Genomic DNA, 16,060 nt, shown 5'->3' on the forward strand with positions numbered 1-16,060 from the left:
GGCTTTTCTACCAAAGCTATGAAGATTACCTGAGAAATTCAGTGGGAACTCACATAAGTATTGCTTCTGGGGACCTCATGAGAGATGATAGGCGATTTTCTTCTTCTAGCACACTGAGAGGGGAGTCACCCTTGGGACAGATTTATCAGACAAGATCAGTTTCTTGCAACTGCGTGTATGAAGTAATTTTAACTCTTCCCTAATAACACTTGCATTTCTCTCTGAGTTTCTCCCCAGGCGTAGATGAAGCAGCTCCAGCGGTCACTGCCCTGTGCCCTACTGTAAGATGAAATGTCCTAAACTCTGATTTGAGGTCTTCCTAGGAGCTCAAGGCATACAGCTTCTCCAGGTGTCCTAGCTGAGCTCCTGTTTTACTCCTGACCCTCTTCACTGTGTGTTTGCTTCACAAGTCCTGGCCTGCAGCAGGCAGAACAGCTGTGTTTACTGCTTGCCAATTGTGCCAACAGCAAAAGTAAAATCCCATGAACCTGGCAATAAACAGCTCTTAGGAGCATACAGGAAAGGGTTCTGCCTCTCAGGCTGGTTGCAAGAGTATGCTTCTCACTGTTGGGTCAGTTAATTATGAAGTATGAAAAGCAAAATTTAGACAAGTAATATCACTTTGCAGTACAAGCAAAACAACGTGGGGATGACGCTGGTGCTGGAGCTGCTGGTATGGGCAGTCTTTGTGCTCCAGGATACCTCTCGGGGGGTATTTCTTTGGGGTCAGTACCAGGATTCTGCTGTCAGGGTTTCAGTATTGCCCAGTGTGTCTGCGATGCAGTAAATATAGCAACCTTTGAGGCCCACTTGCTACAAGGCCAGTAACTTATAAAACAAGCAGCATGATTTCAGTATAAAATGGGCTGGGATATGCTGAACTCATGTTGCCCTGCCTGGGAGTAACGCCAGGAGCCTCCCGACAGGTTGTCCCAGTATCCTGCACCTCCTCTCTCTGGATTTTGTGGACAGAAACACAACCAGGCAGTTGTTTCAAACAAACTGGCTCCCTCTGAAAGGAGATTTCGTATTATCTTCTACCTAGCAAGTGAACGAGCAAAACACTGTAGAAATGAAAATCAGGTACCAATCCATCTGCTAACATTGATGGTGAGGGAAGAAGCGTGTGTCTGCGCTGGTGCACGCGTAGCCGCATGTAGAAGCATACATAGGAGCGGGCTGTTGGCAAGGACTTGCAGCAGCCCTGAGTGCTCCCGATTTTGCAGCCGAAGAGCTGAATGTGTATATTGGCTGTGAAGCAAATAGGAGAGAAGAGATGAAAGTGTCTCCCTAGGAGCATGGGCCGGGAAAGGTAGAGCCCAGCAAGAGGCTAGGTATCTTGTAGCCTCAATGCTGTTACTGCCACATGGGAGCAGAGCTGCAGAAGACAAATTTCTGTTCTTCCCAGCTGAGGTATGAGGAACTCGGCCTTGACACCTGGGAGGAAAAAACTTCCAGCAGACGCTTTCACTGCCCTTCAGTTGTGCATATTGTGGGGTTAACTGTACTGTTTCAAGAACTCTAGTGAATGTATTCTTTTTTGTTTTTCATTCTCTCTGAGTTACAAAGAAAACCTGCCTCTTGTAGAAATGATTTTGTTTCAGCAGAGTGGAACAAGAACCTCACAAGAGGCCAGGAAATGCCTTCTTCAGTTCTAACAGTGACATATTCCTCTAATTGTTTACTTACACAATCTTTTGCGCATTTTACAGAATATACCACATGCCCCACTCTTGGTTCTGCTCACTGCCTCCCCTCCTGCACTCTCTACCAGTTCTTTACTCTCTTTCTTGGTTTTACAGCAGAGCTCGTTGTCTTCCAGCACCCTCCTTCTCTAATTCATCTTCTGTACAAATCTGTTTTTTTTCCCTATCTCTGTCCAGTTTCATTCCCTTTTTGCTGTCTTTTCCTCATCTTCCTTCCAAACTCAGAATTTTCAGCTCAGGGTAGGAATGGCCAAAATGTAACTTCAGAGTTTTATTACATGGCCTTTTGGAGCCTGGCATGCAGCATTCAATTTGGAGCGGAGTGTCCTAGCTCTGTTGCATGCCGAGATCTGTTGTCCAGATGAATTAATTCCAGATTATATGTGGGTGTTGACTTCAGCTGGGCAAAATTTGGATACCCTGGTTTAGTCATTATTCTCTGATGAATCTCTTGGTGACAGTCTTTTCCCCTATTGTTCTGAGGTGAGCCCCATGGCAAAAAATGTGAAGGGAAGAAACAAAAGAATATAAAGAAAGGTTACGAAATCAAATTCAGCAAGGCAGGGTTATTGTCCCTCCGTTCTGCCTCTTCTGTCCTCCATCTGAGATTGGATTTTGTAGGAAAACACCCGTAGGACAGACATACCAAATCCACTGGACTCTTCAGCCCGGCTGCATCATTTTTCCCCAAGTCTTGATTCGAACGGTGCTGGCGGCTCCGTGGCACAATCTGCAGGGTCAGTTGCGATGGGCAAGCAGAAATACGAGAACAGTCTGTACCCGGGGCCTGATGAGCTACAGTCCCACCTAATCTCCCTGGAATATGAGAAGCACAGTGGGAGCTACACATCCCAAATTAAGCAACAGAGAAAGGGAGGAGGAAGTTATCATCAATTCTTAACATTTTATTTCTTTACTGGGTTAAACAAGGAGCGGAGAAAACCTCTGCCCCAAAATACAACAGAACTGAAAGCATTACAGGTACAGAGACTATTGAACACAGAGAGTAGTAGGATAATATTTTAATACAACTGAATTATAGCATGGTTTTGTGTTTTTGTTTTTTTGTTTTGTTTTTTGTCAAACCATTTTGGAAAATAAATGTAATAGGAACTAGTGCAAAAAAGTTCTAAACATGAAGCACAGTGTATAAAATGGCATAAGAAAACTGTCCCCTCAAGGACACAGTCACTTTCTTATGACAGAGGGGAGAAAGAGAGAAACAGAAGGAGGGTGGGGAATAGAGAGGGAAGGTTAGGAAGGCAGAGGAAGAAGAAAGCTGGAAAGAAAGAGAAACTGGGCAGGGGGATTAGAAAGAATATTTTGACTTCAGCAGTATGGTTTTTTTTTCACCTCGCCACCATGTACTGTAAAAGGACCTTTTGTAGGTCTGAGCTCTGTAACCACCAACATTTCACAAGCACTTGAGAAGGGTTCGGTCACAAACAGCCTTTTCCACGTACACGCAAAGCCATCCCACAGGGGCCCATCCGATTCCTGGGGAGGTTCCCCCTGCACTCCTTTGATCTGCCAGCTCGTCTGGACCTCAAAGTGCCTGTCCCTCACCATCAGCAAAGGGTCAGAGAGGACGTGTATGGTCTTCCAACAGCATCTCCCAGGCTTTGAATCGAAAATGGCTGGAGGGCAAGGAATGCTTTCTTTGGGGCTCTCTTCTTTTCAAGACACTCCTTTAAACTGGTTATTATTGAAACGTGATGTTTGCTGTTCTCCCTTCATGCACACTCACTTTGTGGTATCCCTGCTGGACCAATGCATTTAATTTCTTCAAATTCAAACTCCCGTGAACATGTGGGAATATCTCTGGTTTTGAAGGCTTCCCATAACTGTGATATCTGAATGGACTGGAAGCTAGAAGAAGCTGGATTCATTTCGGTTTGGAAAAGAAAATAGAGCTTGGTTAAAAGGCTAGCTGGGGGCATCCAACACGGAGTGAGGTCCTAAAGAAAAAAGTGGTGCTTCCCTGCAGACAGCAGTACCTCAGCAGCAAACCACGTCAGGAACAGACACAAGCAGTTCTCCTGGGCTGAAACAGCCACGGTAAAACGGGAGACTCTCCGGTTTGCTTTCACCACTAAGCTGCTCAGCCTACTGCCCCCAAGAAATCGGCTGGATGCTATTTTAAGTAGAGCTGGTTGGAATTCCTTACAAATTGCTATTCTCTTAGACTACGCAGCCACCAGTTCCAACTGTGTGAGCAGAAAAAGCGTGATTGATTTTTTTCATTTTATTTTTTGAAAATGAAAGGGTTTGTGGGAAAGGGCTGTTCCTGATACATTCCTCAATTTGAAAAAAATTGGTCATAATTATCAATATGGCTTGTTTTGACAAGTTTCAAAAAAAAAAAAAAAAAAAAAAAAAGCAGCCTGGCTTGAAATGGCTTTTTGTTTTGCAACTCAAGCACATACAGTTCCCAAATAAATACATTTAAAAATCGTAAAACCAACCCCAAATTTCTTAAGCCAATCCCAATTTTGTGTGTGTTTTGGAGTTTCAGTTTACAACAAGAAAGTCGTAGCCTTCCTGGTCTGAAAAAGGATCATAATAAAACTCCATAGTACCAAATGTTAACAGGAGAGGAAACTACTCTTGACCTTGTTTCAAATAAATAAACTAGATATACAGAAAATAAAACTAAGCTGCAGGAGATGTTATTTAGTAATTCAGCCCATCTCCTGTCTGGGAGCAGCAAGTCTTACAGGCAGTGGCTTATGCTGGGATTTGGCAAAAAAGAAGGGCACTGGAGCTGGGAGCAGCATTTGCAGTGAGGCTCGGAGGTTCCTCGCAGCGGAGCTCTGCCACGTATGTGGCACAGACACCTGATCAGGTGGTTTGTGTGTCCTGCAGGACTGATTTGCAGAACGACTGGTACTTTGTTCCTGAGGTTGGGACATGTAGGATGAAGTTAACTGGAATATCCAGAGTAAAAAGCAGCAAGAGATACTCATAAAGTACCGAAAAAGAAAAAAAAAAGGAGAGAAGGAAATATAGCTATTGGATTTGGAAAAGACCCTACAGTGTGAGTATTTCCTTGCACAGCTGCTACTGCCTAGTTCTGCAAGAGCTATGGGGAGATGTGCTTGGGTTTGTAAGAGACCAGAGGACCCAGCTACTCCCCTTGGGTTTCCTCCCTGGGGACCGTATGGAACATTTGCTACACTTTATGTGCTAACAACTTAAAAAATCCCAGAGAAACGCACACCACAATGTTTCTGCTTTCTCCTAAGAGGAATACCAGCAGTTGTCCTGGCTCAGGGAGTTTGATGCCTGGTTTGTAACTCCTGCCTACATGTGTTGTTAGGAGGTGTGCAATGGAGCAGGTTAGAAACACAGAGAAATTAAAAATCCAGCAGCTTTTAAAAGGAATCATTTTCTTAATGTCCCTAGTTGAAAATGATTTATCCTTCACATATGGCCACAATATTTCCTGTGCTCCCTTCATCCCAGAAGGGAGTCCTGGAGAGCAGAGCTGAAGGTCCCTTAGAGAGCTGCACCAGATCTAACCCAGTGGCATCTGAAGGCCTGCGACCTCCCTCGCAGGTCTCAGCGCAGGGCTGTGTGACCTGGCTCTGCAGTGAAACTTCTCCTTCACCTCTGTTCAGCACTCCCCACCCAACAAGACGGGCGTCCCGTAGTGACGTGACAACCTGTGCCAGGAGGGGACAGCTACACAGCCTACAAAATCCAAACTGCAAAAGGCCAGAGCAAGTGTGGTCAGATGCACCTGAGACTCAGCCAGCAGCAACCCTCAGATGGTAGAGCAAGTCCAGGCTTTGAGGGCTTCTCTTCTCCATTCAGCCTTGGGGAGCAGGGTCAGTGCTGGCTTCGTCAGCTACACATTGAGAGAGGCCACTGCCTCTCCGTGGGACTTGTGGTTTGGAGCTGCAGGAATGGTATAAAATGCCTGAATTTGCAGCATTCAGGTCTCGATTCTTCACTCCTGCTCAGGGTACAAATAGAGCAGGATGATCATGGTGTGAGTGAACGGAGAGAGCTTGCAGCAACACCGCTGCTTTGGTGGACAGCTACAAAACCTGTGGCTGCTCCTTGCACTGCGACACAAAGTCCACCTGTGCGCAGCTACACAGCATCCTCTACGTGGCTACGCAGCTTCCAGCCACCCCTCTCACATTCTTTAATACCCATTTCCAATATTAAAACTTGAAATAATAACTCCTCCCTAAACAAATCCCCACTGCTGTTACAGGCCACCAGCACGCAGGTCTGCATAGCAGAACTTCACAGCGTTTCTGACCAGGACAGTAAGCAGTGCTCCTGCCTTCCTCTACCCCCACCCTCCCGCAGAGCACGGGAATGAAAACATTCACCCAAAGAGCCCCACAGGATGGAGAACAACCAAAGAGAGCTGCTAAAAAGCTTCTCCCCTGAAATACAGCATAAGCGATGCTTGGGCCTGGGAAAAGATGGACCTTCAGAGCTCCCAGACCTGCTGCTGCCCGGGAGCACTACTCAAAGTTCGCCTGAGGGGGAGAACGGATAATCGTGGGTTTGGGTAATTTAGGTACCTCTCTCATCCCACTGGAATGCTTATGAACTGACTTTGTTTGACAGGCTGAAGTAAGTTGTTATCAACATCTTGTCTAAACATTAGAAATTGCCCTTCTTAACCTTTCAAATATGATTTAATAGAGATTTATACTCCTGCGGATAGAAATCCACAAGGCAGCCCAAAAAGGCTATAAAAAATTGTCAGACATATTGCATAGATTTTAACAGTGATTTTCAAAAAATCTGAGTATATTTCTGTACAACTCCCCTGAATTTGTCTCTATTAATTTCTATATGCATTCCTTTCTGGGGTGGTAGCTAGGTATCGTGTTATAATTTATTACAAGCTGCTGCATGACTTTTTGAGGGTAGAGACTTAAACGAAAAGCCTGAACACAAACTAGTGACCACTCCCAGCAGGGTTCCCAGTTTCACCATCAGTGCAAACAGCCCCGCTCTTGTGCTGTAAATCACCAATCTCCATTTCAAATGCAGCACAAGTAGACCACGCTTGCCAGAAGACACGTACAAAATTTGGGAAGTGCTATCACATTGCTGATGGGGATCCTTCCTTGAGATCAGCAGATATCAGAAAATTTCTTTCTTTTTTTCCTCCCTCCATCAAACGTGGGGCAAACGAGCTGTCTCCCAGCACTGCCTGGAGTCCTGAGTGGCAGTGAATGAACTGCCCTGACATCTCCTATTGAAGCAGAGCAAAATGTGTTGAACAAAAACCATTTCAAGATGTTTTCTGAGCGTTGCCAAGTTACTCAACATGTTCTGCTTTAGTTGTCAGATGCTTTCAAAGTGATTTCCCTAACTCAGAGCACGAATGGTGAGGGCTCTCCCTGGGAACCTTTTGCCTGGGGCTACCATGGATCTGTATTTTCATAAGAAAAAGGCTCAACTAGTGATTAATCTTCACCAGAGGAAGCAGGGCCTTTCTTTGGGATTTTTCTTCAGTTATTTTTAATTAATTTGTACAACTGGCAGTTACATTAAAGTGCAAAACTCAAGACCAGCACTCCAGACAGGACATGACTACCTTTCCTCTCGCAGCGTCAGCGGCAGAGCCGCAGCTGGCCAGCTGCATTCCCTGCGGATTCAGCCGCGGCTGGCTCCTCTCGCGTACAGCTAGCAACTCTGGCAAACGGCACGACGGCCAAGCAACGGGAACGCGCCCAGCGAAGGGGCTTGTGATCTGCCGCGGGGTCATCAAGGCATGCACCGTCCCTGCCAGCTCCCCTGCGCCTCGGACACGTGGCCCAGGGGACAGAAATCTGCTTGCTTCAGCGGGACCATGAGGAATCCCTGCTCTGGGAAGGGGGGTTTCCTCAGTGGGGAGAAATGTAGTCATTGAAGGGAACGTTTGACTTTACAAACCAATCCTAACGCACGGCATCTTTCTCTGGGGAGGAGAATCCAGGTCATTCAACTGAAAAAGAAAGGAAACAGCACCTGGGTTTTAGATTTGCTGTGTGATAAATCCTTTTGGGCTTGGTATGTTCCAAGGTCCCAGGCGGCTGCATCAAGAGCTGCTCTGGAAAGGGCTCCCGGTCCTGGAGTGCACGTTCGCACTGGGGTGCGATGGGGAGCGGACTGGGAAGCGTACCTGCATGCACTGTGCAAACAAACCCTCTCTTTTCTCTCCTTATCCCAGGCTAATTCACTCCAGGGCTAACAGCAGCATTCTTGTAATAAAAATAATGTCAGTGATACTAACTGAGACCATGTTAAAGTCTCCTTTCTGGACTTTTCCCTTGTACAGCAAAGAGAGAGCTAATATAGACAGAGGATTATTAAGGCTGTAATGTCAGACCAGAGAGAAGATTTTTATCCAATGGCCTTATAATGACGGACTGCAACATACACCGCTTCCAGCTGCTCCGTCCTGTTCTGTGAACAGCCTAGTCTGGATCCATTTAACTAGATTGGCAAAGTGTTGAATACAGCATATGGTGCCCTAAAACCACAGAACTTATTGACAGCAGCCTAGACTTGCTAAATAAAAGAGCTCCTTCCAAAAGCCTTGCTCTCTGAAGACTCAGCACTTTCTTCTCAGTCACACTAGGTAAAAAACACAGCCATGCGTCTGCCAGCGAGTCTCCATACCGTGCGCATTCACATCACCCTCCGTGCCAGGAGACACGGTGCCCTTCACACTGATACAGTGAGTGATGCTTACGTGTGTACCTTGTGGGAAGCTGCAGCTTGGAAAATGTTTGGATCTCCTTTAGTTAGAGCAGAAGAGCCCTGCAGAGCTTCCCTGTGTGCTGTGTACCTGCATCATGTTCAGCTGATTAGGCTGATGCAACTACACTGCCTCAGTAATTACACTGAAGACCCAATCTTTGAAACTGCTCAGCTTTCAGATCATTCACTGGGATGTAGTAAGGGATCTCTGCCTCATCATCTGATATTAGTTATGATAAAGACATTTCTCACAGCTCTCAGGTTATTTCAGCAAAACCTATCCAGCCTCCCTGAGCCCCTCTGGATGCCCATGTAAGACCACCTCGGCTATTCGACTTCATTCCTTCAAGCTCTGCAGCATTCACTCCTCTCCTGACATCCCATAGTACCTACGCTGGCGCAGAAGCTCTCTGTGCCCTTACATTCAGGGTCACAGGAGACTGTACGAGTCCGGATTCTCATTTACGCTACTGCACGTGTACCTTGCTCTGGTCTCTGGCAGTGCACGAGAGCTTCAGGGTGGGCACAACGGCACTTGCCCCTCAGGGATGAGATTGGCACTCACTGGATCCGTATGATACGGCACACACATGTGGGGCAAAACAGAGCAGCCCGGTGCCCTGCTATCCGTGGCAGAGCAGATTCTGGGTCCTGCACTGTCTCATCGGAGCAGGCTCCACAGCAGACAAGGAACAGGGCCAGTGACTCAGGGCCACTTGCTGACGCATCACACTGGGCGATTCCTCTCTCTCTAGATGAGTTGTTCAAAGATTGGATTCAGCCTATCTCTGAAAGAGACGCCTGGAATTAGCTTAACTCTTGGCAGTACATGAAAAATCTAATTTCCTAAAGAATGGACTGGATCTGGTTGTCTTGAGACAGGAACATGACTGTGCTCCCTCCTTTGGTCTAGCTGTATGCTTTTGCTATTCATCAAAGCAGCTACACAACGGATTTTTTAGCAACAGAACAAACAAAGTCAGATTCCTATTTGCTAACCTGCTGCATATACTGGTTCTCGGATCTGTGTAAACTAGACTGAAAATATATGGATGCTGTTATGAATATTCAAACAAGAATGGTCCTACCTATTCTGGGTAGCAACAACAATAAAATCTGCTTGGGAAACACTCTCTGCATCTTTCCTGAAACCTAGTTATATCAACCTTGCTACATCGTGCCTGATAACCAACGGACAATGAGTTCACGGGCTTTGTATCTGCAGGACTTTGGTAACACATAACCGATAATGTGTAAACATTACCCCAAAGCTCTGAGATTCAAGTCAAAGCAGAAGTCAAACATTCAGCTGCTTTTCAGAGCCTCTTTGGTCTGGAAATGGGCTGGAAGTTTCAGGAAACCAGTCTTTCCCATGAGAGTCCTGGTACTTCCCTTCCAGCCAGGTAGGAAGTAGCTTTTCTCATGGTACTTTGCCTATTTTTGCTTCACCTCAACAGACCAGAAAACACAAAATATTTACAGTCCTGAACTTTGTGACTTCTTTGACCCTCACAGGGATCTGGGATTGGTTTGAGATGCAGCAAAATATTGTTCTTTGCTTGGTCCCTGCCTACCAGCAGGACCACAAAAATGCCAATCTGTGCTCTGCTGTAGGTACCTGTGAAGAGGCAGTCTAGAAGTAGAGGAAGAGTCACACTTTCTCCTCTATAAGAAATGACCAGGTTTATATCCATATTGCGATTTAGACATTTTGCAGCTGGCTGCGGCCTGCTTCCCCATCTGCATGTACTTCACCTCACACCACTACCACAGTGTTAAAGCGCATATTCATCTTTTCCTTCACCCCATATCCAGAATGAACTCTCTTTTCTCTAATATCTGATCCTTAGTTCTTTCTTCATTCCCAATTTAGTTCATTTTCCTGTTTCCATCCAGGCCTCTCACAGTATCATTCATTCTTGCTAGATTGTACCAACTTATCACAGTACAATAACAAGTGACTGAGAGAAACTGCCTTGAAAACAGGCCCCACAGGAAGAATCCCCGACCACGCAGGACGCACAGTGAAGTATCCCACACGCCACCTTCCAACATTATTCCGAGTGTAGTTCCTAGTGGGTGGATGGAGGATTTGGAAGTCCCATACTAGAGTTGGGATCTAATACCTGTTTGAGGCTGAATACCTGGATAAACTGAGCTCAGGTAAAAAAAGTGAGTCAATTTAGGCTGCACCAGACAGCACCTTGCCCGTCTCAGTCCAGCTGTCCCAGCAGGGCTCCTAGAAATTTCCTGATCTGGGAAGTAGCTCTTGATAAAAAAGTGTTCATAAATACTCTCCTCCCCAGCTGGGGTTCATTAACGCCTGTTCTCTGTGTGGGAGACTAGATCTCCACAAGCCAGATTTCTCCAGCCCTTTTGCCCAGTCCTTATGCCATCTCCTACATGATTTGTACAAGAAGCATGGAAAGATGCCTTTTGAAGCCTTTTATCCAATTGTTATTATTCTTGAACCAACCACAAACTTGAAGTCTCCCTCGGCTTAGCCTGTGCACTGCTAGAGTCACATCTGCCTAACTCCTCTCTGAGACAAACCCTTCCATAGAGGAAAGAAAACAAAAAAGAAAAAAAAAAGTTAAATGAAATCATCAGGATACATTGCAGAGTGGAACATTAGGAACCCTGGGAACATCCTTGCCTGATCCACCCCACCCTCTCTCCCTCTCCACCTCTGTACAAGAGAAGAGCGGGAGAGCCAAGCTGGAGGAGGAGGTAAGGACCTGACCGAGATGAACCCCGCATAGGACAGCGTTTCGCATTCGTAAACCCCAGCTCCTCTCAGCAAAAGGACGAGCCCGGGCCCGGCTGTCTGGGCAGCAACGGCATGCTGAGGGCTCTGCGCTCTGCCACGAAAGATGGGGACTGCCTCTGAGCTGGCATTTTTTTTCCCAGATAGGAGAGGGGCAAGGACTTGGAGAGAGGTGCTGCTCCCAGGCCCCCCCGGCAACTGGGGACGGCAGGATGCTGGGCTTTAGAGACCGAGGAGGAAAAGAAACAGGGGTTAGGTTGATTTTTAAACTCTTGGCGTTTAGGTGGCAGGTGAGGTGGGGGCCACGTGGCACATCTGTGGGGCGGCTGGGAGACCCGCGGCAATCCCACGGGGAGACCTCTTGGGAAGGCAGCCCCTCCGTTCTCCCTGCCCCTCCGCCGTACCTTCCTGCGCCGGCACCCGGCGCCTCTACGAGGCCGGACGCGCCGAGCTGCCGGGCTGCTTCTGACCGAACCCTTCTCAACGCCGAGTCCCGCAGCCCTGTGCGCATTAGAGACTCTTCATCACGGGGATGCCCCGCGGCGAGCAGCTCTTGGGGGTATGTGCGGGGGTGTGTGTGTGTGCGTCACCCCCAATCCCGTGCCTCCCATTGGAGGAATAGCGTGTGCCCCCCTTAGTGGAAAAAGATCTGGCATTCTTCTTGGAGACCTCCTTTCCCCTCCGCGTCACTCGTCTCGCGTCACGCTCTCGTCCACGGCGGGCAGGGCCTCCAAGCCGAGCCCGCCGCCGGCCGCCCCGCCGCTGCTGTGCACGCTCGAGAAGGACACCATGGTGTGCAGAAGCATGAGGACCAGGACGCACAGTCTGAGTCTGCTGTTGCTGAGGCGAGACCCTGCGGAGACTGGCAGCAGCGATGGCGGGTGGGGCTGGTGGTACTGGTGGTGGTGGTGGTGGTGGTAGAGGTGGTAGTGGTTCTGCCGCTGGTGATGGAGGTGGGGGTCGTGGTGGCGGTAATGGAGCGACTCGGACGCGGTGGATTTGGGGGATGTGTTGTAGTTGCTGTCTGGCGGGCGGTCGCAGGAGTCCCATTGCACTTCGCAGCACTTGGCCTCCTCGTCGGGCAGCTGGTTCTCTAGCAACCCTGGCAAAACAGCGGGGAGGGGCTCAGCGGGCGGGAGCGAGCCCCGGCGCCCAAGGGCTGCCCAGGGGAACGTCCCGCCGGAGGACCGGGACACGGGGACACGGAGGCACCTCCCCAGGCAGGTCCCTCCCGGGCCCACGGCCCCCGCGGCCGGTGCACCCGGAGACACCGCGGTCCCACAGCGCTTCTCGTGCTGGCTGCGAGACGGGGACTCGCCAGACTCCGCGCACAGCAGGTCAGTGCAAGGTCCCGGCCACGCTTCAGTCCTGCCACCTTCAGCCCCTCTAAACGTTTTCCTCAGGTTTCAGTTAGAGGTAGGGCTTTTGGTGCCCGTGCTAAGCTGTCAGCCTGTTGCTGCATCCCTATTAAATGCTTGCACTTCACCCCCAGACAGCTACATTTCAGCAGCCGGAGAAGTGCTTCGTATGTCTCCACACTGTACCCTCCTCCTCCTCTCTCCCCATTCCCCCCAAAAAGATTTCCAAATCTTCCGTGAAAGCGCTCGATGCTTCACCCGCTGGCGCGGGCTGGGTGATCTCCTGGCGCTTCCCGCACCGCCCTCGGGGCGCAGGGCCCCGCGACCGCGCCGGGACGCCTGCCTGCTCCCGGGACCTCCTTACCCGTACAGATGAAGCCAGGCAAACCTCCATAGATCAGCTCGTCATTGTCCGGCAACACGAAGGGGCACCTGGTCTGCACCTCCAGGCAGTATTGCTTGCATGGGATCCGGTGTCGGCACTGTTGTTGTGTCACGTTGAAATACTCGGAGCACAGCCAGGCCTTGTAGACAGCCTAAAGGAAGTCACCGAGAGGGAAACGTCACCGCCGCGAACCCCTGGGCAGCCAAACCACCGCAGGAGCTCGGTGTCGAGCAGGGGTGAGATGGAAGGAGAGAATTCCCGAGAAGGGAAGGAGAGACTTTCCTCTTACCTCACTTTGCTCACCGAAGAAGCATTTCTCAGTACATCTGGGTTACTTACTGTATTAAGTATTAAAAGAAGCCATCAAGGGGTTAGATACTGCGGAATTCATCTAACAACCTCGAACCATCACAAAAGTAAAGCAAATTAACACCGTGGACTACCGTCCCCCACAGACGGGCACCGGGGCATCACGACAGACCACAGCAACTGCTGGGACTGGAGGCCCAGGAGCAAACAGTTCTACATGAAAAATTCACTTTCTTTCCTTTCCAAGACCACCAGCTGCACTTTTCTCTTCCCTGAGGCTGGGCAGAGGAGGAACCTCCAGACGGCTAAGCGATACCGTCCGCTGGGCACGTGCGAAACCTCCAGCGCTGCAACACGCAGCACCGGCAGGGACTTGCAGAGACAAGGACGGGAGCCCAGGAAGCCAGACAGGACCACGGTCTCTGCCGTTGCAAGCACCTCTACAGCAAAACGGCAACCAGGGGAGGAAACGCAGGCACGTGCACTGGTGTAGGCAAGGCCAGTGTCTGCTGTGCCCCAACCGAGGGGATGCCCGAGGCTCTCACGTGGGGACAACCTGGCTCTGGGCTGGGGTGACCTCTCCGGGTGCTGCACACGCTGGGGCAGGGCGAGGATTTCATGCTTCCCTACTGGTCACCATCAGCTGTGAACACCGAGCGCTGGACTGCAAAACAGACCGCAGATTAATCTTTTTTGGCAGTTTCTAAAGCTCTCTGACTACTGGAAAAGCTGCCTGTCAGAAGCATATGGGCACTGCTGGGACGCAGCGAGCTGCTGTGCCGAGCTCTGGTGACGAGAGCGCGCTGTTGTTACGGTCGCCTCGGATTCATCCTTTTCTGCCACCAAATAAAATCCTTTTCATCTTCTGCACCGATCTACCCGGTTCTGGGGGGAATCCCAATTCACAGAAATCTTGCACTTTTTCCCACGCCATTTGTTCTGGCTCAAACAGGCAGCTCTCATAAGGAACACTTCATTTTACAGGCAGATTTTGATAGCTACATACACCAAACAGTGCGTTACCCAGCGCTGTAAGTGCTCCTGTGCTCTCCCGAAACAGAAAGTTGCACTCACCTTTTAGCTGGTCAGAGCTGCACTTTGCACAGTTTCCAGAAATAAAAGCTACCTCCGGGCTAGCCTGCAACTTAGGGCTGGAGGAGGTGGCACAAACTCTGCCCGCAGGGCTGTCGGCTCTGCCGTCCCTCCTCTCCTGGGGTCTCGCGGCGCGGGCAGGGACACCACCGCGCAGGAGCAGGGCACGCCAAGCCCCTCCGTCCGCAGCAGAGCCAGGTTGCCCTTCTCACCAGGAAAAACAAGTTTTGAAGAGCAAACGGAGGCACGTGGAGGTTGTGCCCTTCTAGCTAAGCCCTGGGGTGGGTTGGCGCCTGGTTTGGGGATCAGGCTCTGGGGCTGCCCGGCGAAAGCCCGCCGACGGCTCTGCCGGGGCCGTGTCTCCGGCATCGTCCTGCGCTCCCGAGAATCACATACGGGGAAGCGGTTTGTCTTCAAGTGATCTCTTGTTTCTCGTGGTGAGCAGTCATTCCTCAGACCGCAAGAAATCCATGACAACGATGGGAAGAAGAGCACCCTCCGCGGCATTTCCAGCTCATCTATGAATATATCTAGGCACTAGCTACGAAATTGAGGTCACATGAGTGACCACATCCAACTTCCTTTGAAATCAAGTAGAAAGAACTCCCTGTGAGTCAAGGGGAATGAATTTGCCTCCTCAGAGCGCTTGGAGTAAACCCCGTGCTTCTCCTTCCAGCTGGATTTTTATTTTTTGAAGGCTTTAAAAACATCTCTTGTTTCCCTATGTTTAGCATAGATCCTTATCATCATTTGTTTGGCCCATGGTAACGTCTCAAGATTAAAGCTGGTTGGGAAATTCTTGGCAGGTTGTTCTCTTAAGTCTTTTTTTCCTTTCGTCCTGGAAAATGCCAATTCATGAAAACCAGAATTTTCATGGAAGCATGTTAATTTTGGTGAAACTTTCATCAGGAAAAAGTTTAATCGGGACCAGGACACAATCCATGGCGTAAGCTTTTCAGAGCAGTTAATAGCCCTGTGGTCAGGGCGTCCCTCTGGGATGCGGGAAATTCAGCTGCAGCTCTGCTTTTTCTCTCTGTCCCGTTAGATCTTAATTATTTGGACAAAGTGAAATGGCTCCAGAGAAGGGACTGACTCTGTAATCAGACTCTGAGGACACAGCGGGGAGAAAGAGCTTCAAGGTCTCATTCTGGATGAGGACCTGCCTGAGCTTATTTCCCCAGGCCGTGGTGGTGGCCCCAGGAGGAAGGGGAGATGGGGGTCAGTGGGGTGTGCTCACCTCCCGGACCTCGTCACCTCGCTCCTTCCTAAATCCCTTCTCCGCCTGCCATGGCCCCAGCAGTCCAAAGCTACTTCCATGCAGGAGATGCCCCTGAGGTTCCCGCTGGACATGAGCATGGCCCTAGGTGAGCCAAAGGCCCCGTCGAGCCCCGCAGGCTCTTGGCGTCTTGCAGAGCCTGGGAAGCGAGGCCACCACCTCCAGAGCTGCAGCTAGCAGCAGCCAGGCATGGCAAGGCCTGGCCCAGAACCACGAGGGGAAAACAGGGGCCTGCAAGCTGGCTTAGAGGGACGGTTCCTGCTCTGCAGTAGGACAACCCTGGGGCAGCATTTAGGATGCGCTGGAGGTTTCCCAGAGGAAAGACTGCAGATAGGCTCCTACCAAGCTTCCAAATTAGCATGGGCTCCAGCAGCAATATGAGCTCCCTTGGTGCCATCCAACCGCGCTGAAGGTCTATTAGCTTGGAGCCTGGGGCGGTGCTACAGG

General features: G+C 49.7%; 1 protein-coding gene across 1 annotated transcript in view; it reads right to left on the bottom strand.

The window, feature by feature from the left end:
* Window positions 1-2,590: 2,590 nt before the first annotated feature.
* The window catches only part of NALF2 (NALCN channel auxiliary factor 2), a 35,975-nt gene continuing 22,505 nt past the window's right edge, over window positions 2,591-16,060 (bottom strand). The window contains exons 2-3 of the mRNA XM_026096020.2: window positions 12,916-13,087; window positions 2,591-12,295 (exon numbers count right to left, since the gene is read on the bottom strand). Coding sequence (XP_025951805.2) covers window positions 11,880-12,295; window positions 12,916-13,087 — 588 coding nt within the window. The 3' untranslated portion in view covers window positions 2,591-11,879. The remainder of the gene's footprint in view (window positions 12,296-12,915; window positions 13,088-16,060) is intronic.

The sequence above is a fragment of the Dromaius novaehollandiae genome, chromosome 11, assembly GCF_036370855.1.
Source record: "Dromaius novaehollandiae isolate bDroNov1 chromosome 11, bDroNov1.hap1, whole genome shotgun sequence".
Taxonomy (NCBI): Eukaryota; Metazoa; Chordata; class Aves; order Casuariiformes; family Dromaiidae; genus Dromaius; species Dromaius novaehollandiae.